This window comes from Tauraco erythrolophus, chromosome 6 (assembly GCF_009769465.1).
Source record: "Tauraco erythrolophus isolate bTauEry1 chromosome 6, bTauEry1.pri, whole genome shotgun sequence".
Lineage (NCBI taxonomy): Eukaryota > Metazoa > Chordata > Aves > Musophagiformes > Musophagidae > Tauraco > Tauraco erythrolophus.
This window is the reverse complement of record NC_141470.1, coordinates 6,161,792-6,185,425: the sequence shown is the minus strand read 5'-3', so window position 1 is coordinate 6,185,425 and position 23,634 is coordinate 6,161,792. Positions and strand designations below refer to the sequence as shown.

General features: G+C 55.2%; 1 protein-coding gene across 1 annotated transcript; it reads left to right on the top strand.

Moving 5' to 3' along the window:
- The first annotated feature begins 5,906 nt into the window (after positions 1-5,906).
- Positions 5,907-19,107, top strand: LOC104375382 (SITS-binding protein-like). Its single transcript, XM_086613940.1, has 10 exons — positions 5,907-6,365; positions 8,980-9,151; positions 9,924-10,131; positions 10,233-10,383; positions 10,547-10,744; positions 11,202-11,470; positions 12,895-13,031; positions 14,163-14,284; positions 15,019-15,198; positions 18,934-19,107. Exons 1-10 carry the CDS (start codon positions 5,907-5,909, stop codon positions 19,105-19,107), a joined length of 2,070 nt encoding a protein of 689 aa, XP_086470066.1.
- The last annotated feature ends 4,527 nt before the right edge of the window (positions 19,108-23,634 follow it).

The following is a 23,634-nucleotide window of genomic DNA, read 5'->3' as shown; positions in this document are numbered from 1 at the left end:
ACGAGGCAGAAACATCCTTCCCAAAAGCTCCGTGTCACCTGCCCACCAGCTTTGTGTTCGTTGGGTTTTTTTTAACAAAAAAAAATAGAGGGTTTGGGCTTTTTGAAGGCTTTACCTGGAGGAGCAGGATGACAATTGGTGTAGAAAAAAAATTTCACTCTTATGACATCCAATTATTATTACCCAGCTGGCTTGAATTGATTATAATTAACTAATTAACTAAGGTTTAGACCCTGCCTACAAAAGGCGAGCCATTTCCTCCTGGCTGCAGAAGATGCAATGGCATCCTTGGAGCCACAGCCCAGGCTGGTGAGCAACAACTGTTATAACCATGAAAGACGCCTGAAGCTGCAGAGAATGAAGATTTGCTCCTGCTTGTTCCCAAATACTAAAGTCTGGGAAAGCATTGCATCAACAAAAGCAAAACACTTGAAGAGTTGTGGCTTCTTTACGGCAAGGTAGGTTTTGGGGGGGACCGAAATTCCTGTTCAGAGACAGCCCCCCCAAAAGCGTCCCTCCTGGCTGCAGAACTGAATGCATCGTCACGGTGTGATGGAGAAGGAACAAAAGGAACTGTAGAAAAGCTGTTGGGAAAAGGAGTTCAGGTATAAATTCTCTTTGTATTCTAGAAATCTTAGTCCTTTCAAATCCTCAGCTAGAACCTTGCTGCTCTGCTCTGTAAGCTTTGCCGTCGTGTCTCAGAGAATAAAAACCCACCAAGTTTGTGTAAGATGGGTAAAGCTTTGTGCCTGCGGATTGAAACAAGACTCTTGGAAAGCCAGTGGATGAATGGCTTTTGGCCATTAAAAAAACCCCATGGCTCTGTCCCTGCTGCCCCCCCGGAGCGGTTCCCGGGGGCAGAGAGGGGAGTGGAGCCACTGGCTGTGTCTCCTCTTTGGATGCTGGTTTTGGACACCCAAAACGAGCGTGACCTCTCCTCTACCAAACTGCTTTGATTTAAGCTCAAAAAACTGGCGATTGTCCGGGCACTGCGACGTTTCCTGGCTGTCCGGTGCCCTGCTGGGGGTGCTGGGGTTGAGGGCACAGGGGGGCGAGTGCCCCATAGAGGGGATTTTCCTCGGCACAGCGGGCTCCTCTCTCCAAAATGAGCGATTTTAGGTGAGTCTGGTGCCGTGGGAGCGTTGGGCACATCGCCGGAGCCTGCGACTTTCCAGCTGCCTCGAACGGCCGCTGTGACGCATCCGTGGATAGTTGTGGGGAGGTGAGTAGGTGCGGGGTGCTCCGTGCCACCCTCCGCCCGGAAAACTGCTGCTGGATGCCAGACCAGGCTTTGAGGTCAGCGGGGCTGCGGGTGGGTGCAAACGGCTTCCCGCAGCCGGGTGCCCCCGGTTCGGGCAGCCGCGGTGCCAGGGGAGGGGAAAGAAGAGACAATAGCCCCGAGCGGTGGTTTCCAAATGCCGTGACTATTTATAAGGCCACATTTTCAGTGTGAGTCCTGCTGCTCCTCTTGTTGCCGTTATAAATAGCTGCAAAGTTGCCTGGGAGTCCGTGGAAATTTGGGGATGCTTTCCAGGGGGAAAGCTGGGGCTGAGATTCAGGGGTTCAGGGAGTTAAATCACATTTTTTTTTTTTTTTAAGCTGTTCAATAGCTGAGCTCTAACGACGAGCACGAGGCTCCGTAAGGCAGCCGAAGGGTTTTGCTGGCCCGGAAAGGAAAGGCTGGGAACTGCAGTGGGAAAACACCGGTGCAGCCCAGCAGCTGGTGGGGCTGACTGTTTTATGGCATCGGATGAACCGCGGTCGGCACCGCGGCGGAGCCAAGGGCAGGAGGATGGGTCCGGCCGTGCCGCCGGGCTTTGGGCAACCTGTCTTGGCTCATGGCTCCGTCTCCTGTGCCTACAGTGGAGAACACTGGGCTTTGGGTGGGGGCTTTTCAGGTAACGGAGGATCCATCCCTGCAGCAAGAGCTTGGCCGGAGCAGGGGATGAGGCTGCTCCCCCATAGGGAAGATGGAGGAGAGCGGCCAAGTCCTGGGGGCCCTTTGCTGCTCCCGCCTGTTTTCTTTTGCTCTTGACCAACTCACACATTTCTTCCCTTCTTCCCTTCTTCCCTTCTTCCCTTCTTCCCTTCTTCCCTTCTTCCCTTCTTCCCTTCTTCCCTTCTTCCCTTCTTCCCTTCTTCCCTTCTTCCCTTCTTCCCTTCTTCCCTTCTTCCCTTCTTCCCTTCTTCCCTTCTTCCCTTCTTCCCTTCCCATCCTTTTTTTTTCTAATAATAATATTTAAAACGAAACCTAACACCCCAAGCATTCCCAGTGCCGGCTGGACGTCCTGCTGGGAAGCTGCGCTACAATCGCTGGCACTTCGAGGCCGTAGGAAAACGCTGATGGAGAGGGCTGGAGCTCTCCCAGTGCAGCCCCGGGCTTCCCACCTCCGCTCACACACTGGGAAAACCCCGGGGCTGCCTGCGCTGTGATTCCAGCCGGCCCGGACGGTAACGGCAGGGCTTTTGTAAAAGGATGTGGCGGGAAATCCGGAGGGCATTCTGCGAAGGGAGCCTCTCCTACGGGCTGCCCATCCTAAATCCCAACAGGAATGAGCCTTGGTCCCTGTTTTCTGGGTGTTTCACCAAAAAGCTTTGATTCCCGAGCTTCGCTCACTGGTGCCAGTGGGTGCAATGAATTTCCACCCCATCCCTTTCCCAGACACCAGCAGCCCATAGGAATTGCCCCGATGGGTGTAAAATGGGAAACTCAAGGTCTTTTCAGACCTGCAAAGTCAGGATGAGGGAAAAGATGCCTGGTTTTGCAGAGGAGACTTGAAACTGTAAAAAAAAAACCAACAACAAAACAACAAAAAGGACCAACCAAACTACCAAAAAAAAAAGCCCCACAAAAAAAAAAAAAACAAACAAAACCCTCTGCAAGAAGAGGGGCAGGTCAGCTTGCTGGAAACCAGGCGAACCGCCCCAAAATGTTTTTTCTCCTGCAACAAGTCAAGGAGCAGCGGTTTTTCTTGGCGGCGGGAGGAGGACGACCGGAGGCGACGCGGGGCTTCCAGCTGTTGGTGGGAGCCGCATCGTGCTGCGATGTGCGACGGGCAGGGAAACTGGTAAAACCATTGCTCCACCCCCCAAAGAAAGGAGTTGTGGAGAGGGTGGGAGAGGGTTCGGCCCCAAACCCCCCCCACAGCCGCCAGTTTGCGGAGCTGGCGGGGGGCCCTGGTTTGGCAAAACACGGAATTGCTGAAACCTCCGGCAGGGTTTTTCTCTGGTGTGCGAGGAAGAGATCTGAGCTGCTTTTTAGGAAAAGCTTTTTAAAAAATCCCCTTGTTTCCCTGGGATCCCACGCGGGTGCAGCCCCCCCTTAGCCCGTCACATCGGGGTCGGACTCGCCGTCCCGGGGTCTCTCTAATCCCATCCCGGCCCCTCTGCCATCCCGCAGCCGCGGTTTGATCTCGTGACAGAGCTTTGCCTTGAGCCGTGCTGCTGCCAAATAACCCCATCGTCACCCCCCGGCCCGTTTTGGGGTGAGGAACAGGGAATTGCCGATCCCTGTGCAGCTTTTTGAGACTTTTAGGGCTACCCCTGCATCCCTGTCCATCCCCCTCTGCCCTGGCCCAGGGGATTAACCCTCCTGTTGCCCCGGGGGTCGCAGCCCCATCCCTTTCTGAGCCCCTCTGCCCCATTTCTGGATGGTTTGCAGCAAAACCGTGCTCTCGCCGTGGCACACGGCTTCGTAAAACCTCACAGAAAGCACAGCAGATCCCCCCCGGCGTTCCGGGGGGCTCTGGTTTGTGTTGTGCCAGGGGAGCTTTGCGTCACCACGGGATTTTATCAGCTCCCACTCATGGCCTTTTTCCAGGTGGCGGGGTGTGCTGAGCAGCACGAGCCCCACAGCCTTGCCCATAACTTCTTCCGTGGAAGCAGCAGCCCCTCTTCCTTCTTTTTTTTTTGATGTTTTCCCCTCTATTTTAACTAGTTTTCAGCCCATAACCCTGATGGCTGGTTTGGGGGGGTCCCGTGAGGGTGGTGACCTCTTTCTTTAGCACGTCACATCCAACCCATCCCCATCACCTACAGCTTTGCCATCATCTCCTCTAACAGCTGGAGAGCACGTTTCCCCAGGGAACCCCTGGGCGCTTTTTGGGTAGACACCATTGTCTCCCGTTCCATCTGCAAGCTTTCCCAGCAGCCCACCTCATCCCTTCTCCTTATCCTGGATCCGACCTTTTCTCCCCACTCCGAGCCCCTGCCAGCGGCCAGGAGATGCTTGTCCCAGTACAGCTGACCCGTTTTCCCCTCCATCCCAGCCTGGATGTTGCTTCAGCTGAAAGGAAAATTAATCCTGGAGGTGCCCATGGGAAAGGCCCTTCCAGGGGCTTATTTGGGCCATGGACAAGGATTTTCCTGGTGGATTTGACCCTCCCAAAGGAAGTGTCTCCTGGGTTGAGTTGTGCTTTGGTCTTTGGGTTCGGGGCTCGGCGTTGTCGGGGTTTTGCCTGGATGCAGAATGGGGGAACTCTTTGAAATCTCAGGTTTTTATTATTTTTTTATAACTTGGCAGCCAACAGGTTGTAATATTGCTTGTGAAATCCAGGGCTTCCCTGCTCGCCCGCAGGCGGTGGGAGGGTTGGTGGGGCATGGAAAAGGGGAGGGAAATCCCAGATTTCCAACATTTTCTGCTCTGGTGGGGATTGCACCCTCTGCAGGGGTGCTCTGCTTTCGGGTGCAAGCAGCACCCGTCTCTGCAGCACCCAAGATGGCCCAAGGGGAGCCCCAGCAGCTCATTCAGCACGAGATGGAAACGGGGAGAAAATTTCCCAGAATACAAAAATAACAATAACAACAAAAAGCCCCGGCAGCAAAACGGGGACGCTGGGACCTGCCACGGCTTTCCCACCTGTGGATTCGCAGGTGTGTAGTAAGGGCTCAACCGGAGCCATCCCAATAATTTTGCAAAAAATCCCTTTAGAATTATTCCCATATAAATGAAGGTTTTTTTAAATATTTTTTTTTAATTTCCTGCCCCTGTTTCTGGTGTGACTACCCGCGGATACGTGCAGGGCGGGAGGGAGCGCGCCGTGTCTCGTCTTCGATAACGCTCCTGGGTTTCTTCGGATCGAGTTGCCTCGGCTAGAAAGGGCTCTGACGTGGCCGGGAGGAAAAACTACCCCGGGGAAAGAGGAGAAAATCCAGCTGCCCACCCCGGAGCGGAGAAATAATTGGGGGCTCAGGGGCTCTGTCGTCGATGGCTGCTTCTGGGGGCTGCGACAGCGCCTTTTAATCCACCTTTAGGTAAAAGAAGCGGAGCTGGGGGGGATGTGGGGGGGGGGTGCTGAGCGGGGGGGCAGGCAGCACCCACGGGGGGCCGTTCCCCGGAGCGAGGGCTCGGCCAGCACCCCGCACCTGCCCGCAGGGAAGCCTTCTCCCTGCTCCGTGCATTAATCAAAGACTTTTACAGGCGAGAGGGAGGCTGGAAAACCCGTGTTGCATTCCCCCCTCCCTCTCTACCCACCCCGTGATATTTTTTTTCTGCCCCCCCCGGGGCTATTTACTGCCGCTTTGCAACCCCAGAAGCCAAACCGCGTCGCTTCGCCACGCAAAGTCCCCAAGATCCGCGGGGGCTCCAGCGCTGCCCTGGCCCCCATCCCGTGGCTTTCGGCCAGGGCGGGTGCCACCGGCCGTGCCAAGGGGTTGAGCTGCCGCCCGGCAGCGGGATCAGTGGGATTCGCCGTGCAGCGGCGAGCGGAGGGCGGCTGCAAAAGAGATTGCTCTTCCCTTCGGATTACTGCGGAGAGAAAAGAGTTGTGGCTTAACTTCTCCAAAATTTTTTTTTTTTTTTTTTTTTTATTATTCTTTTGGAGCAGCCCAAGAAGAGGACTTTCTTTCTTGTGCTGCTGCAGTGGGGGAGAGAAAGAGGAGCGGGAGCATCTCCCTGCGATCGCACCATGCCGCTCGCCCGCCCCACTCGCCAAATCCCCGACGCCGCTTGGACCTCGGGCTTCAGGGAGATGACGGAGCCCTGGAAAGGCGCCGTCGGCTGCCTCGGCGTGGCCGTCTTCTTCGCCATGACCATCGGCATCATCTCGTGGCAGGCGCTGGAGCAGTCGCCGGAGGAGTGGGTGCTGCGGGGCCGGGCGGGCGGGCTGCTGTGGGAGCGCCGGCGGGGTGCCCTCGTCCTGCGGGCACTGCCAGCGGGGCGGACGGTGGCGGTGATCGCCGTGGGCGGCGTGCCGGCCGCCGAGCCGCCTCCGCCGCGGGACCACTGCTGGCACGACGGCGGGCAGTTCTGCTACACCTGGGAGGAGGCTGCCGAGCTCCGGCTGTCCCTCGAGCCCCCGCCGGCCCCCGCCACCGAGTGCTACGGCGTCCGCTGGACCCCGCTGCGCCCCGACGTCACGCTGAAGGTAACGGGGACCCCCGGACCCTCCTCTGAACCGCGGCTTTTGGGGTGAAACGAGCCAAATTGGGGAGGGTCTGGCCCGAACGCACAATTTCCCAGCACGGTTACGGGGTCGCACTGTGGTCGGGGGCACCCCATCACCCAAAGCACCCCGTCGCCCAAAGCCTCCGGTAGCTCCAGGGTGTCGGATGGGGAAAAACCCCTTCGGAAGCTTCATGCCGTGATGCTGAGCCCCCAAATCACCGAGGAGCCGCGGCCGCCTCCTCCCAGTGCCGCACTGGTAACCCTGGGGGGGAGAAGGGTGTTTATAGAGACGGGATAAATAACGGCTGAAGTTCACAATGTTGGCGAGAGAGGCAGGGCTCGGGGAGGGCTCTTCCAACCGCACACAATGCGGCAGCTCCCTCGGGACGGGATTCATCCGTGGCTGCTGCTGCAGCAATTTGTGGGGGCTTTTTTTCTTTGTTATATCCTTCCCAGTTTTCTCCCTCGGTTAAATAAAAGCAGACTCTGAAAATGAGCCTTAGAGAAGGGAAGGAAAAATCCCATCGGAGCATGGTCTCCAGTCCCAGGGAGCCCTCGGGATAGGTGAGGGAGTGGGATGGGATCCTGTGGGATGGGGAATTTTTCCCCGTTATCTGTGAACCACCTGTTGACGTCGCTTTGGGCCGGGGGAAGGTGTTTCCTGAACACAAGCGCTGCGCACGGGGCTGGTTTTCCTTTGCCGGTGTAATTTGGGGTGATCGGGAGGACGAGCAAGACAAAATAGGGTTTTTTGCCGCTTTTTTTTTTTTAAAAAAAAACCCACAACAACCACAAAAAACCCAACCCAAACTATTGGAAAACATGATCCAGTGAAACCGAAGAGTTAAGAGGCGGCTGTTTTCCCCTCCTCTGCCCCGGCTGGCTGGTGTGGCGAGCTCAGCTGCCACCTGGTACAGCTATTCCGAGCCTCCAGGGTTTCCACTTTAATAATTTACATCTCCCTTCCCCACCCCTGGGCCAGCCCCAACCTCTGCCCCCACAGCAGGAACGAGCCGGGGGGCTCTGGGAATGCCGGCCGAGCCCGGAGTTGGGGTTGGGATGGACAGAAGTGGGTTGTGTGGAGCTGGGGGGTGGCGGGTCCCCCTCTGCCCATCCCAGGCACCCCCCAGCCCCAAATCCCGGGCTCTGGGGAAGCCTGGCCCCGTGTGGGAAGTCACGGGGGCTGCTAAGTCCCGCTGATCCCCCGCTTTGGCAGGAATGGGAATGTTGGGTTTAGAGGCTTTGAAGGGAGGTGGACGGTTGGTGGAAGGAGGCGGGTGGAGGGTGGGGATGTCCCCGGGGCCGGCAGCGTTTGGGCATGGCCGGATGCTTCGCGGTCCCGCCAGCCCTGCAAGCAGTGCCCAAAGTGCCCAAAGCGACCTCGTGTCACTGGGGGAAGTGCTTCTCCCTCTTCCCCGAGCGCCGGCGATAAGGCTTTGGTGATAAGGGAGGGAGGGGGAAACCCACAAGTCACCCGGGGACGATGCCCGATGCCATGCGACGGAGCTGCCGCTGGCAGCGGGGTGAACGTCTCCCTGCGGCACGCGGGTGGGCACAGCTGCGGATTCACCCCGGGAACACTGCAGAAAGGAGCAGGAGAGGTTTATTTCTTTTAAAAATCCCAAACAAACAAAAAAATCCCAAACAAACAAAAAAAATCCCAAACAAACAAAAAACCCCAAACAAATGAAAAAAAACAACAAACAAACAGACAGGCTTCCCCCCAGCTGGCGCAGGTGCTGTCGGTGCATTTTCACGCCGCTGCCCCAAATTCCCACCTCTGCAGCCCCCCCTTGCCCCACGCACCCGCCGAACCTCTTCGCTTCAACCGTTTTCAGCATCTTTTCGGCAGCGACTCGCAGACCCGTTGCCTTTGGTCAGGTTTGGTTTTGGGTGGGGTGCCCCAAACGCGGGGTGCTGTGCGTGGGGGCTGCCCGGGTCACCAGGCTGCTTCAGAGCCACTTGGTTTTGTTTCAGTCCATGTATCTAACACTGGTGGCCTCTGGGGGAGATGTCTTGTGTATTTTTTTTATTTTAAATCTCAGGTATTGAGTTTTCATTCCCACAGTGGGGTTTTTACATCCCTCCAGCTGGCTGCGTGTCGAACGCAGACACGTAAGGGGAAAGGGAAGAAAAATTGTCTTTGGCTTTAGGCAGCAAGTTGAGACTTTTTTTGTTCTTCAAGGTAAGCAAAGTGCATAACTGGCACTTTTGCTACAATTTTTTTTTCTCTTCCTGCTCTATTTGACAACTTTAATAAAGTGCAAACCGAGAAATCAAGCAGTTAGACAGAATTTCAGCATTTTTTCATACCTGGAAGCCCAGCGCTTGTTGTTTTGGAGGAAAAACTTAAACCCAGGTGTCTTCTACCAGGTCAGATGCAAAAAGCAGAGTGAGCACCCATCACTTTTTGCATAAAACACCTAAACCTCGTGGGGTTGGGATTTTTCCTCCCGGGAAAAGACCTGTCCCACGGCTGCTCTGACACCACTGGGAAAACACGCAGGGCTTTCACCTCTCGGATGCAGCTGTTGGCACGCTCGCCCTCGCCCCGAGGCGTTTCTCGCCCTCTGACCATGCTCTCTCGGCCGCAGGACTGCTTCTCCATGGCCAACATCTCCTGGTACGGAGGGGCGAGCATCCGTGCCCAGCGCTGGCCGCTCAACGGCGCCGAGAGCCGCGCGCAGCCCTTCGTCAGCGGCAACTTCGGCAAGAACCCCGCCGGCTACGGGCCTGTCCTGGAGAGATACTTTTTAGGCTCCACAGGTAATCGCTCCCTTCCCTGCCCAACGTCCGATTGCTTTAATCCCTGTGTTTCTCCATCCCTCTCCTCACCTACAAAGCCACTAGTTTAAGAGCAGGGTAGATGTCCCTGAGATTAAAACATCCTCTAAACATACTGACAACCAGCAGCAGGACACAAGGGATGGATCCCGCACCGCCTCATCCCTATGGAAAAGGCTGTAGCATCAAACCTCAGCGCACTTAATCCATGTTCACAAGTCGGTGCCTGAGAGGGTGGGGTTGGCCCCAGTCAGCCCAGGGAAATCCCGTGCTCCTCGTGTGGTTCTTTGCTTTTTTTTTTTAAGCAGAGATCCATGTCCGTTGCCGCATCCCAGCTCATCTCGCGTGGCTTCACCCTGACGCCGCCATGGGATGCTGGATGCGGGCACGAGCGTAGCTGCTGTTGTCCTTTTTTGGGTGGACGTTGGGATTATTCTGCAGAACACCAAACTTCAGCTATTCCCCCAAATTAATAGGTTAATCTGCACCTGCCCCGCACGGGTGAAGCTGAAGCTGCTGCTGAATGCAGAGCACAAAGGCACCGAACGGAGCAAATCCAGCCCTCGGAAGGCATTTTGGGGGTTAAAAGGGAATAGCGGAAGCAGAGAGTGGGGGTTTGCCTGCATGGCCAGATCCATGGCCAGGATGGGTCCTGGTACCAGTCAGGCTCTGCCCTGCCCCTGCAGCCACCGGCGCGAGGACGGCGAGGAGCCGGGCGCTGGCGAGACGCCGTTTTCCCCTTCTCTCCCCAAAGGCGTGACGGTGACGGTGGCACCCGACGTGCCGTTCTTCCTCTCGCTGGAGAGCAACAGGCACTTCTGCCTGGAGACGCCGGCGGGAAGAGCTGCCGTGCCCCTGAGCTACCTCCTCTGCGTCAGCCCGGACGTGGCGGCGGCACAGCGGCACGTGGGCAGCCAGCTGGTGGGACCAGCGCGGGCACTGCCAGACATGGCCCTCCTGGGGTAAGATGCTCCTTCCCCGCCGGCAGCTTCCCAAGCCCTCATTCCCATCGCTGCCCCGAGTGCCTGGTGCAATCCCCGCTCCAGCTCTTCCCCCCACGCAGGTCTCCGATCTGGCGGTATTACGGCCCCGTGGGTTCGGCTGCCAAAATCAAGCGAGGTTTGAGGGCGCTGGCCAAGAGGTTGAAGCGGCACCATCTGCAGGAGGGGGTCCTGGCCCTGGGCGAGCGCTGCACCGCCGTCCTCGCCGCTGCGGTACGTCCCGTCCTCTCCATCCCGCCGGTTTTCCAGCTGGGAAGGCGAACGGAGAGCCGCCGCCGCCAGCCCCGCTCTCAGCACCCATAAATCCCTACATGCCGGCACTCGGCGGCTTCGCCGCTCCTACAAAACACCTTTTCCTGCTTTTCCCTCCCCGCAGGACCACGTGCCCTGGGAGCGCAGGAAGCGGCGCGACTCGGCCGGTGCCCGCGCCCCGTGGCACCTCGGCTCGCTGCAGCTCTCCGTCACGCTCTCGCCGTACACCAGCATCGCCTCCCCGCTCTTCCTGCGCTCGCTGCGGGACGCCGAGGCGGCGACCCCCTGGCTTAGCCTGCAGCCCCGCTCCGGGGGCTGCTCGGTACGAGACCCCCCCCACCTCCCACCCCTGAACCCGCTGCTCAACCAAAAATTGGGTTTAAAGCGGAAAAAATCCCCGCAGAGGGGGGGACAACCTGATTCTCCTGCACTGGGGACGGACCCTGCGGGTGCAAAGCCGTGCCCGGGGCAGCAGCTGTTCTCCCGCTCCGTAAGGAAGCAGCTTCCGAATTTCCGCTTCCAAAAGATGTTTTTAAAAGTCGCCAGCGTTCAGAAAACCCACCCAATTCCCTTTCTTTTGCAGTTGTTTTAATGATGTGCCAATTTGCCACCAACTCAGGGATTTTGGGGGGGTGCTGAGAGGGGGTTTACGCCTTTACGCCTTGCCCCGCGATGGCACGGGCTGCGATGGGGCGGGATGAGAGCAGGGCAGGACCCTCCAGCCCTGCGCCCCGGGATGTTGGGATGGTTCTGACAGTAATTTCCATCTTCCGCTGCAGATCCCGCTGCTGAGTACGTGGAAGGGACGGCTTTGCGCCCGCCTGAACGTCACCAGCGAGGCGGCGCTGGGCTGGTACCTGGCACGTGCCCGGCACCTGCGGCAGGCGCTTGGGGCCGCGTACGTGGTCTTCGAGGGGGCCGAGGGCAACGTTTTCCTGGAGAGAGGTGTCCCACCGCCCGCTGAGCTGGCGGGAGACCGGTACACCAGCGCGCTGGCGGCGGCACTGGCCACACTGGGAAACAACACCATCATCAGCGCCGGTGCCAGGTGGGTGCCAAGGAGGGGATGCTTTGCTGGAGCCAAGAGCTGCTTGGGAGGGGATTGAGGTGATACTTTAAATAAGCCCTTGGGATGCCGAGGCACCGCTCGGTACCCCAGGAAGCAGCAGGGAGGTGGTCTAGGGCAACAAGTATCGAGAGGTCCCACTCATATCTCCTCTTCCTCTCTCTTTGGGAGCATTTGAATTATTTATCTTTTTTTTTTTTAACATCTTAGAGCATAAAAAAGCTGAAGTGCATTAATGCCAGATGCAATAAAAATGCATCTTCTTGTTATTTCTGGCCATTTGAGCCTCTTCTGCAGGAGGTGGGGGTGAACCCTGGGAGCTTGGCCAGATCCCTGTGCTGGTAATTCCTTGTGGTGTCAAACAGCTGTAGGTGTTCCTGATTTTCATGCTTGCACAGCCCACAACAGGGTTAATTTAGTAATTAGCAGCTGTAACATGCTTTGAGACCCTTTGGTGAAGGCACCAAAAACTATCGCTTTCCTGTTTTCCCACTATTTTTATGCTTGGCAGATGCGAAGGGATATGCAGGCTGTTGGCTAAATGACTGATTCCATGTTGTGGATGAGGCATTGATGGTAAATTGCATGAGAAGGCAACTCCAAAATAGTTCATTTTCAAAGAAAAAGCAGAGTTTCACATGCCGAGACAGTGACAGGCTCTTGGCCATCTGCAAAACCAGAGTGGTGAAAATAGCCCCTTTTCTAACCATTTCTAAGCCCATGCAGGTTCATGCCTTTCCTGGTGGGCAGTTTCCACACCAGAAGCATTTCATAAACCGTCGCATCGGCCTTACCACCCCCTCAGATGATGAAGTGTCCCTGGGAGACCTTCGGGGAGTGGGTGGGAGGTTGAGGATGAAACCAAAGCCAAGGAGCGAGCAGGCTCAGACCAAAAACCCCTCCTTGGTTAGATGAGCTCCAGATCATTTTTGAAGCCAAAGCTCACCATGAAGGTCCAGATTTGACCCTTTTTGGCCACCAGAAACGCTGTCTCTCACACTAGGCTGCTCAATGACTGCTGCATGTGCTGCTGGGACACCCCAGCCGCTGCCCCGGCGATGTGTTTTGTGCACGTTTTCCCACCGAGGTGGGTGCTGCCATATGAGAAGTAGCAAGAAGGCGGCTACAACCCAGAGCGTGGCTCTGGTGGGCCACCAAACTGTGGTCCTCGTGAGACCAAGCCAGGAGAAGGAAAGCTTGGACAGGGGATTTGGGGAGAAGGAGGACTAGGGTAGGCGCAGCGGGTGGGAGCGGTGTCGGGGAGCACCGATTTCCCTCCAACAGAGGTGCCAGGTGGTTGGAGAAACCTGTATCTGACCGTGGCGACTGCCGAGACAGCCAGGCGTGGGGGAGCTGCGGCTCCTGGGAGCCACCTGAGAGCATCGGGTCCGTGTTTGTCCCCCCAGATCCAGCCACCTGCCGCTCTTCGTGCAGATGAGCCCGCTGCGCTCGGACTGGAGCCACGCGGGGCTGAAGGGGGTCGTTCCCTCCGTGCTGCACTACAGCCTCCTGGGCTACAACTTCTTCATCCCCGACGCCGTAGGTAAGAATCTCCTTTCCCGCGTTTTCCCCTATTTTTGGCTGTCCCACAGTGGTTTTCGCAGCTGTTTTTCAGGCGAGAGGACGGACACGGGGAGGTACGTTTGTACCATCCGGCTTCGGTGCTTGAAGCGCTTTGTTCCCGGTACCCGACTTTCTGCCGGGCTGACTTGATGGGGTTGAGTGTTTCTTGGGAATCAACCGAGGAACTGGAAACAGAAAAACATGTAAATTTGAGTAGGCAGCCCCAGAAGCAGCCAGGTGAAAGCAAGGAGGGAGCCCACAGCCGGGAAACCGCGTGCCCAGGCTCCTGCCTGGGAGATCGATGTCCCAAAACCAGTGGCAGCCCCTGCTCCCAGTTTGTGGCTCCGCTCCAAAGCACAACAGCTTGAGAAATCCTTAAATACAAACGTTATAGACATCGAGAGACAATCCTTTAATCGGGGCCAAGCAGCTCGGTTTTTCCCCTCTTCTTGGAGGGTTTTTGTGTTTAAAACGTGCCCCGAACACGTGGAGGCTGCTGGAGGAGACGGGGCTTTGTGGGTGCTCTGGGTGAGCCCTTGGCATTGGGGGGCTTTGTGCCATTTCCACTGGGCTTTGTGCCATTTCCCGGCGAAGCTGTGCCAGGTTTTCGGAGCGATGGCTCCTGGGGATGCTCCAGCTCCAAGGGCTTCGTTTCCCTCTCCCTGCCCCATCCCAGCCTCCCTGGCCTTCCCAAGCCCCTCTCTGGTGTTTCCAAGGGGAAGTGGAATCTCCTTCCACTCTGTGTTTCTGATTAATTTTCCTGAAACCTTTGGGGTTTTTTTAATTTAACTTTTCACTATGTGTTTGAAGGGATCCAAGTTACAGGAGTATTTCCCCAATGCTTTTCTTTGCAGGAGGGAAATCCCTTTTTACCATGTTCTGCTAAAATTTAGGAACTCCTGAGATGTCACCCTGGTCCTCAGCGGGCCAGAGATGGGTGTCTGACCAACACCTGCTGACGGTGCTCAAGGATCAAAACAGGGGTGGGGAGGACTCAGCTCCTTTTGCAATGGGGTGAAACGTCCTGCTGGTGCGGGGAGCAGGTCGTGTGGGACCCATCCCACCACGGGATGCCCCCGAGTGGCATCACTCAGCTCCTTGTCCCCGGCAGGAGGGAGCCTGGCTGGTGACACCCCAGGGGACCCGGAGCTGTACGTGCGGTGGCTGCAGGTCGTGACGTTTCTGCCCGTGATGGCTTTCAGCACGCCGCCCTGGCTCTGCTGCGACGCCTGGGTACGTACCCCCTGCCCCGCGGAGCAGGGCACGGCGCCCTTTACACAACAAACACCCCTAAAAGCCATTAAAGTCCCTACTGGGGAAAGCTGGGGCTAAAATTCACCGTCCTGTTCTTGCTGCCCACAAGCTCAGGATCTTTGCTGCATAATTAACAGGAGTTTTTGTGGCTTTATACGTCGTGGCTACGTGCAGCCACGGGGCTGGTACCTGCGGTGCCCGTAGGGACGGCGGCAATCGTCGCACGTCTCTCTCCCTCCCTTTTGCTGCTGGAGGGAGCAGCAACATAATTATAAATTAATTCTAATTTGATGGAACAGTGAATGCCTGCAGTAAGGTGAAGCTGGCAGGCTCACATTCAGGAGCTTTTTAAATGGTTGGAAGCGTTTTCCCAGGGATGTCACCTTTAGGGCAATACGAGGGGAGAGTGATTCTTAAAATCTCTTCTGCAGAAGGGTTCATGGCTTTGGTTGGGCATCAGCACCCCGGCAGGTATCACCCACCAGCCACTGTCCCCAGCTTTCCCATCTAAATGGGAATAAATCCACAGTATCCACCTGGTTTGCACCTCATTAGCGGCCACGACTTCACCAGGACGTTGCAATTCAGTCGTCTCTCTTCCCAAGGGAATATATTTATTTTTTCTTCTTTTTTTTTTTTTTTTTCCTGCTTGCTTTGCTGTTCAATGGATGGAGGACTCACCAAGGGTTTCTTCTTCTTCCCCCACCCTGCAGGTGCTGAATCTCACCCGGCAATGCATACAGAGGCACCGGGACTTCGTCGTGCCCCTCCTCATAAAATACAGCGAGGAATGGCTTCGTTTGGGGTACCCCATCTTCCGGCCGGCGTGGTGGCTCAGTCCCACGGATCCGACCGCTTTTACCATAGAGGATGAATTTCTCATTGGAGATGAGGTAGGAAAGCTGGGGACTGAGCACCCTCGAAGGGTAATTGGGGGCAAATAGGGGAATCGGATGCCCCTTTGCATCCCACGTGAATACAGGGCTCGGAGAGAGGCTGCAGGAAACCGAAGGGCTGATGGGGGCCCGCTGGCTCCCTCAGGTTTGCAAGTTGTTCAGAATAAAGAGTCAACAAGACTTTTTTTTCTTTTTCCTTGCATTCCTGAATGAGTGCAGGATCCCAGCAGCTCAAGATTTTGGCAGTTCCTACATTTTTTTTTCATTAAAAGCATAATCCTGAGTTCATACTCTTGCGTTCATTTTGCAGCAACATGTCAGGCTGCCTTTACATGAGGATGGTGCTAATCATGGGGACATCTCTCTAAAAAAAAAAATCCCCAAAACAAAGCCCAGTAGGAGTTTGTTTCGTGTTTTAATGGAAAAGCAGCTCATGCTGCAGTTATCTTTTAAGGCTCTGCTTGCAACCTCCAACAGCTACTGCCATACCTGGTCTCCAACCTTGAGCTTCTGGCCACAAATTCTGTGGAGTCAATCTGTGTATTTTTTTTTTAAATTTTTTTTTAAAGGAAACTTTCACTGCAGGCACTTTCACTTTTTAAGAGGCAGCAGAAAGACCTCTTAGCAGAGAGCTCAGACAATCAGGTGGGAAGCTTTGAAAATACAAATCCTTGGCACAAACGGATTTCAGACCGGTACGGTGCGTGCGTGGAGGCTGGAGGGGGCGAGGTGTTTCTGCTGTCCCAGCGCTGTGGAGCACGCGTTTGGGCAGGAGTGGGGGTGGTAGTAAGCAAGCTAAAACTTAGTTCTCTCCCCCAAAATTTCTGGAACTTAAAAATCTCTGATGCGATTGAATCAGCCAGGGCAGAAATGTGGTCTGCATTAGTGAGGGGAGATTCCCAGTAAAGTCAGGGAGGGGAAAAACCCACAAAAAAAACAGCTTTAGCCCTCCGTCCCAGGAGGTGCAAAGCTTCAGCTTGGCTGAAAGCTCCTAAAATACAGTAAAATGTGATGCCTGCTCCGTAAACTTGTCAGAGCCAAGCATTTCTGATAAAGCGTGATGCGAGGCTGGCAAAAAGCTTGCCTGACTTTTTTTTTTTTTTAATTATTGTTATTATCTTTTCCCAAAAGAGCCTGAGCTTGTGATGGGAGAGCCCTGACAGAGGATGTTTTGACTTCCAAGCTGGTTTTTGGAAGCTGGAAGAATAGCAATGCGCTCCAAAACTGGCTTTAGTGCAATTTGGTGCATCATTAACAACAAACTGCTGGAAAATACATGAGGTGGTTCTGTCCTGGTATGGTCTGAGGCAGGACTCGGCATTCAGGCGCTGGGATAAACCTTTGGAGCATCATCCCTCGGCGCAAGCAGCGGCTCAGTGCTGCCGCTGAAGCTCTCCTGCTTCCGAGTTGCACCCCAGGCTTTCCTGGGGCTAACTCTGGCCCTGCTTTGAAGTCTGATTTTCAGGCTGTGATTTGCACATTCATTATATCCAGACCTCACTCACCCAGATCTCTCGGCAGCACACGCTCACCCTGAGTCAGGCCGGACAATATATCCGTCAAATTAGCAAGAGTGCTCAAAAAGCAGTTTTTATGTCAGATTTTTGCTGACTGCAAAGGGAAACAACCACCTGCTCCCTTCGAGCAGCCGTGACAGCAATGCCTTTGGGTTCCCGCAGCAGTTTTGGGATGAGGTGGGGTGGGACTGCAGCGGCCAGGACAGTTTTGATCCTTGAGCAGAGATCTTGGAACCGGATTTAACGCTGCCCAGCCATATTCCAGCATTGCTCATGAGCAAACTTCTGCTACTAGGGAAGGGAATTGGGCTGATGGCTATTGAATCCTTCCAGCAAATAAGTTGAGATATAATAGCAAAGAGGTAAGTTGAACTGGTTTGGCCAAAAAACATCGTTGTGTGCTGTTTGGGGGCTGTGACGCAGCATCACTGCTTGTCAGTGCCATCTGCCTGGCGAAAGCCGATGCTGCAAGAGGCAGGGAAGCCAGATCTTGCTGCCAAATATATTTATAAAGGCCAGGAGGGTCTAAAAGTGTTCCCCAAAGTGCGCCAAACATCACGGTGTCTCCCTGGGATGCTGCTGCCATGCAGCTCAAGGAGCATCACTAAGGGCTGCAGGGATAATTCCCCAGCACTTGCTCTTTGCTGTCGCCCAACAACTCCAAAAATAGGGTTTAAGAGGGACTGATCCATAAATTTCATATCTGTTTTTCACTATTTAGCCTTTTTTTTCCTCCTTTAAAGGCCTTTCTAGAGGTGTGAGATTTTTTTTTTCCTATCATCCCCTCTTTCTTCACCATCATGTGAACTCAGTTCTGCACAAATATAAATCAAAGCCTCGGTGTTCAAGTAGATTTAAATTGAAGTCAGAGCAGCTGGTTTTGTGTGGGTTTGGGTATTTTCCTTTTCAAAAAAGCTTTGCCTTTGTTGCAAAACTCTTACTGGGGGCCCTGAAAGCCTCTTTCAGTTTCTGAAGTGAAACATTTTATCAGGAAGAAATATTCTCAGAATGTTGAAAACTGCTTTCCCCATAAAGCAAGAAAAAAAAATCTCTAAAGATCTTTGGAGATTGGATTACCTTGACTAAGTCATTGGGGAGGAGTGAGACCTCACATCTGAATAGGTCACATCTGATTTGTGACCCAAGAGCTTTTTTTTATGCTTTTATTTCTATATGCTTTTTTAAATGCAATTACCCCTATGCCAAGGCCACCGACTGAGATTTTCACGATCGTTTGAGGGCACTGGGCAGCTAAATCCCTTGAATCTCCCGAGGAGCCTTGAGTCCATGGGATGATAAATGCAAATATGCTGCTTGAGATTTTGTATGTCATGTTGTACGTTTTGAACACAAGCTTTTCCTAGGGTTTATGTAACCTGCAACACTTAATTAGTCTGAGAGGCTGAAACACAAATCTTTCGCCCCAGTGCAGGAGAGGAAAGGTGGGAAGGGAGGGTTAAGTCACCTGGAGAGCAGCCCTGGGCAGAGGGCTTTTGAAGCCCTCCTTTCTAGCAGCCTGGAGCTAAAGCTCTTCTCACACCCCTATAACATCTTCAGTTCTAATTGAAATACGAGTTTCTGCTTGGTTTTCGTACCAGATCACATTCGACTCCGTTGAATGAGTCGTATCAAAGAGCCTGGCTGAACCCGATCCTCCCAGGCACGGGGGTGTGGGAGGAGAGGAAAATTCCCAATTCTGCCACAAATCCCCTGTGCAGCACAGGGACGTCTCCCGCCCCGACTCTGTGCCACCAATTCCCATCGCAAACCCGAAGCTGCTTCGTGGGAGCCCGAACCCACCCGCAGCTCCCAGGGTTTCCCGGCCAGCCTGTGCTCCGGCTCCACCAGCATCCCCCCAGCCTCGCTCAGCCGAGAAGCACAAGCTTTGTTTTGCAGGGAACACAGACTTCTGACGTTTTGAGGTTTTTTGTTGCTCAGATCCCCCAAAATCTGAGCTGGACGGACTCTCGGGACCGCTGCAGGCGGGGTGATCCCAGTCCCAGGAAGGCCACTGCATCACCTGTTCTCGCTGCAATTCTGGAAGCCTCGTGCCCACCAGCTTTGGCCCCAGCTGCTTCCATGGGTGGACACTCTCTCTGTGGCCACTGGCTCATCCCTCCAGCCTCGTGGTTTGCTCGGCGCAGCTACCGGTACGTCCCGGCTAATCCTTCCCGTGCTAAACCTCTTTTTTCTTTCTTTCTCTTTTCCACTGCAGGTCCTGGTGGCCCCAATCACAGAAAAAGGGCAAACGTGGAGAGATATCTACCTGCCTGGAGAAGGGCACCTGTGGATGGACACCAACACTGCCCGCGTGTTTGACGGAGGCACCGTCCTCCGGAATTACTCCGCCAGCCTTGCGGAGGTGCCGGTTTTTGTGAAGACCTCCTAAATTCCCAGGCTGCTGCAGCTTTTGGACAGCTGACCTCTTTGGAGCAGCGCTGGCCAAACGTGCTTGCTCTTCCCAGAGACTACTTCAGCCTATTTGCACTTTTCCAAGAACCATTTGTTTGGGGTTTTTTGTTGGTTTTGTTTTCTTGTGGTTTTTTTTTTTTTTTTTTTTTTTTAATTTCAGCAGAAATTGTTTAAATCTTTTATTATCTGCTGTTATTCTAAAATAGCAGAAATACAGCTTTGGCACAAACATACATCCATACAGAATGTTTAGGTGGGCACATAACATGTTTCCAGCTCCCTGGCACCATCTTCAAAAATGCTGCCTTGTCCAGAGAGTGAATTTTCCAGAATAGGAGCTAAACGAACATCAGCTTATACCAGATGGGATGTTTTGTATTTAAAGAAAAAAAAATATATACAGGGAAAACTAAATACGATAGCTCTATTCATGTGCATGGACTTCACAGTGTTTTTCACCATTTGTTGAATTTTATGGGTATTTTTTTCAACTATTTCTTGCAGTGCAAGAGAGATCAGCCTTCTTCCACCCAGCAGAAGAGAGATCCATGGGCAAAACATGCTGAATATGCATTTAGGGAGAGGACTGGCTACTCTGACAACCCAAGTTATGGGTTGATGGGACACAAATGTGTACGTTAACGGGGTGATTTCAAGGCTGGCATCTGGGGGCAGGGACCAGGCGACAGCTGGGACCGAAGTGAAGCGCAAGTTCGGAAGTGAAGTGCTGCTGGGCTCAGGGACATCCAGCCTCCAGCGATGAAGAGTAGCAGCCAGCACCTTGGTTTTCTGGGGAAACTGCTGCTGTTCCAAGCCATGGATCTGCTGAAAAAAATGAGATTTAATGGGTACCAGCTCCCCCCAGCAATTTTTCCATGAAAATAACTGGAGGGAAAACAAAACAATATGAATAAATCACACCGGAGCCCATTGGCTCCGTGCCCGGGCCACAGAGGTGCGCGATGGGGTGATGATGGGGCCTGATGAGGGAATCCCAAGGCACGGCCAGGGGCCCAGGCTTTTCCAAAATACCCAGGAAGGCTCCTGAGACACGCCAAAAGGCACCAACTGCACTAAAGGCAGCTCACTCAGCCAGGGCAGAGCCGGCCCTTGCAGTGCCCCTCGCTCAGGGGGGGCAGATGCCATCGCAGACAACACAGCAGACGGCTCAGAACGGTCCAAGGAACGAGATTTCGCAAAGAGCACAAGGTCAGGGTCTGCCTGGCCATGATGGGGCTTGAGGAAAACCACCCGAAGGTGGGTGCCTGTGTCCTGTGTTTCCCATAAAGCCGCACGCCTTTGGCCGTTGCCAGCCGCGGGCTGTCCCCTGCCCCTGGCAACCCTGTGATGCTCTCCGGATCCTGCATCCCTGGCTCGTGGGGGCAGAGGGGCTCCAGTCCCTTCTCGGCGGCATCCAGTGACAGGAGAAGAGAAACGGGCACAGGCTGAAGTAACGGAACCTCTGCTGAAAGTAAGACGAAAGTTGGTTGTTTGGAGGGAAGTTGCGCCCAGGTGGGCTACCAAGCCCTGCGCCCGGCACGGCTGCGGGACCTCCGTCGGGACCGGCTCCTCGCTGCACGCCGTTGTCTAGAGAAGTCGCGGCCTCGCTGCTGATGGTGCTCTGGTCCTCTGGGATAAGCGTGGACTTCCCATTCGGGGCTTCGACCTCGTCTGTCGTCCCAATCCCTCCTCCTTTGCCGCTGCCGCCATGCTCGGCGCCCGGTGCTGCGAGACCTGCGCCAGGATCGGCTCCTCCAGGAGGAGGCTGGCACATCCCGTTCAGGCCTTGGAGCTTGGCCCTCATCCCGATCCCTGCTCCTCCACTGCCTCCGCCGTGCAGAGCAGTCATGGGCTTTGGTGCCCACTTGCCGTGGGTGGGATGCCCGGCCTCGCCTGCAGGACCCATTCCGTTGCCTCTCCTGGGTGCAGGGACACTCCGTGTCCCTGTTCCAGCACCGCTCTCTGCTGCGGGGTGCCCGTGAGTGCTCCCACCGAACTCGGTGCCCGGTGCTGCGGGACCTGCGCCAGGATCGGCTCCTCGTTGCACGCCGTTGCCTGGAGGAATCCCAGCCAGCCCTGTGGCGCCGCTTGCTCCTCCCTGAGGAGGCCGGGATGTCAGCAGCATCCCAAGCCCTGCTCCGCTGCCGCCTCCTGCTTCTCCAGGAGTCGTAGCCCCAGTCATGTTGAGGCCATCTGCGGCCATCGCGGTGCCACCTCGGGGACCGGCTTCGGCGTCTCTCCGGGGCCCCGCCACGGCCACCGCCACGGTCTCTTCTGGAAGAGTTGTGCTGGTGGCCTGAGGAACGACGCCACCTCCTGCTTCCAGAGCTGGGTCGACGTCTTCCTCTTTTCTTGTTGCGGGGGATGATGCGTACCTCATGGTGGGCTCCCCACTCGGGGAACGCGTGGTGCAGAGGCCGCTTGCAGGCAGGGCACACGGCACGTCTGCGGGTCCACTCCGCTACGCAGGCGAAACAGAAGCAGTGCCTGCACGAGCTCCTGCAGGCTTGGTCGGCGACAATGTTCCGGCAGACCGGGCAGTTTTGGTCCTCAGAGGCTGCCACCAGCGTGGCCCGGACCTCCTGGCTGGTGCTGGCAGCAGCGGAGGAGGTGCCCGGTTCTGCCAAGTCTTCCTCCGACGCCATCTCGTCGAGAAACAAGACAACCCGGAGACACAACCTGCAGGAAGCAGCAGAGCATGCAGGCAGGGATCGGGAAGGCAGGAGAAGCTCCCGGCCTCTCAGCAAGGACAGCACAAGGGTGAGGATGCAGCAGGTCGGGACCGGCGTCCCGGGTCCTGCCGGCGTCTCTGTGTGTTGGATCCTCTCCTCGTTGGGCAGGGGGCCCGTGGGATGGGAGTCCTTCGCCCCCCCTCCTGCAGGCGACAGTCCGCCGCGCTCGAGGACAGCAGTGTGGCCCTTCGGCTCTGCTGTGCGCCTCAAAAGGACTGATGTCACAGGTGTCATTGTGACTCACTGGTGACATCACAGAGCTTTCGGGGACCATGCCCAGAAGACACAAGCCCTGGCCTCCGGGGGTGAAAAAAAGCACCCCGTTTTGCAAGAGAGACGTGGACATAGAATCATAGAAGCGTGTAGCATCAACCACACCTTCGTCCACAAACAGCAGGGCTGTGGCGCACCAGTTATCCCCTGCCCCTTGGAAATACCAGTTTACTGTGGCCAGTGCTGGCTCCCCAATAGAAGACAGACGTGGACATGCTGGAGAGAACACCCGTGCACAGATATACCAGGAATGGCCGAAAAGCACAGCTTGGCCCTTCTCTCGTTCGTTTGCACAAAGGCACCACTTTCATAGATTTCATAGATTTCTAGGTTGGAAAAGACCTTAGAGATCACCCAGTCCAACCGTCCCTAATCGCCCATTAAACCATATCCCTAAGTAGTTCATCCACCCTTTTCTTCCTTCCACCACTGCACGGAATCGCAGTCCAGACAGACCTGGTCACGCCGGGATACAGCCACGTGCACGCGGGATAAGCCTGTGTGTCTCGGGAAAAGGAGCTTCCCGATGCAGCAGCTGTGAGGTAGGACTAGCACTGCCAGCAGTGATCCCAAAATGCACGGGGCACACCTACAAGACCGATGTCGCTAATGACGCTGCCCATCAAGTGTTCCTTCTGCTGGTACAGCCTGCAGCTACCACACGGCCGTGAATTCCGCGTGCAGGAGAGGAGGCGTAAGCTGTCCTGCAACAAGCTGGAATTCATTTGGAGTGTACAGCCTTCTTCCCAGTTACCTCCAGTGAGGTTTTGAGGGAACGCAGGTGTTTGTCACTGCCTAGACTTTCGTCGGCGCCCCTGAGAGCACTGCCAAGCCTCCTGCTCCCCCAGGCTGGGCTCCGGGGTTATGGACTCGGACTTCTTTAGTTTTATTGTGCTGTTAGGGGAGAGAGCCTCTCCCAAATATCCGCCTTGCTGGATTCACAGCCATCCAGCTTTCTGGCTGGATTCACATTCACCCAGCTTCCTGGCTGGATTCACAATTATCCAGCTTCCTGGCTGGATTCACAATTATCCAGCTTCCTGGCTGGATTCTCATTCATCCAGCTTTCTGGCTGGATTCACAATTATCCAGCTTCCTGGCTGGATTCACAGTCATCCAGCTTTCTGGCTGAATTCACAATTATCCAGCTTCCTGGCTGGATTCACAGTCATCCAGCTTCCTGGCTGGATTCTCCTTCATCCAGCTTTCTGGCTGAATTCACAATCATCCCGCTTCCTGGCTGGATTCACAGTCATCCAGCTTCCTGGCTGGATTCTCCTTCATCCAGCTTTCTGGCTGAATTCACAATCATCCCGCTTCCTGGCTGGATTCACAGCCACCCAGCTTCCTGGCTGATCCCACCCCAGTCAGTATTCGCTGCTGATGGAGACAAACGGTGGGAAGGCTCTCAAGCCTCCAGCCACCAGGACACGACTCCAGCGAGAACACTGGAATAAAGGCGGTGTTGGGGAGAATTCCCTCCCTGTGTATTGGATTAA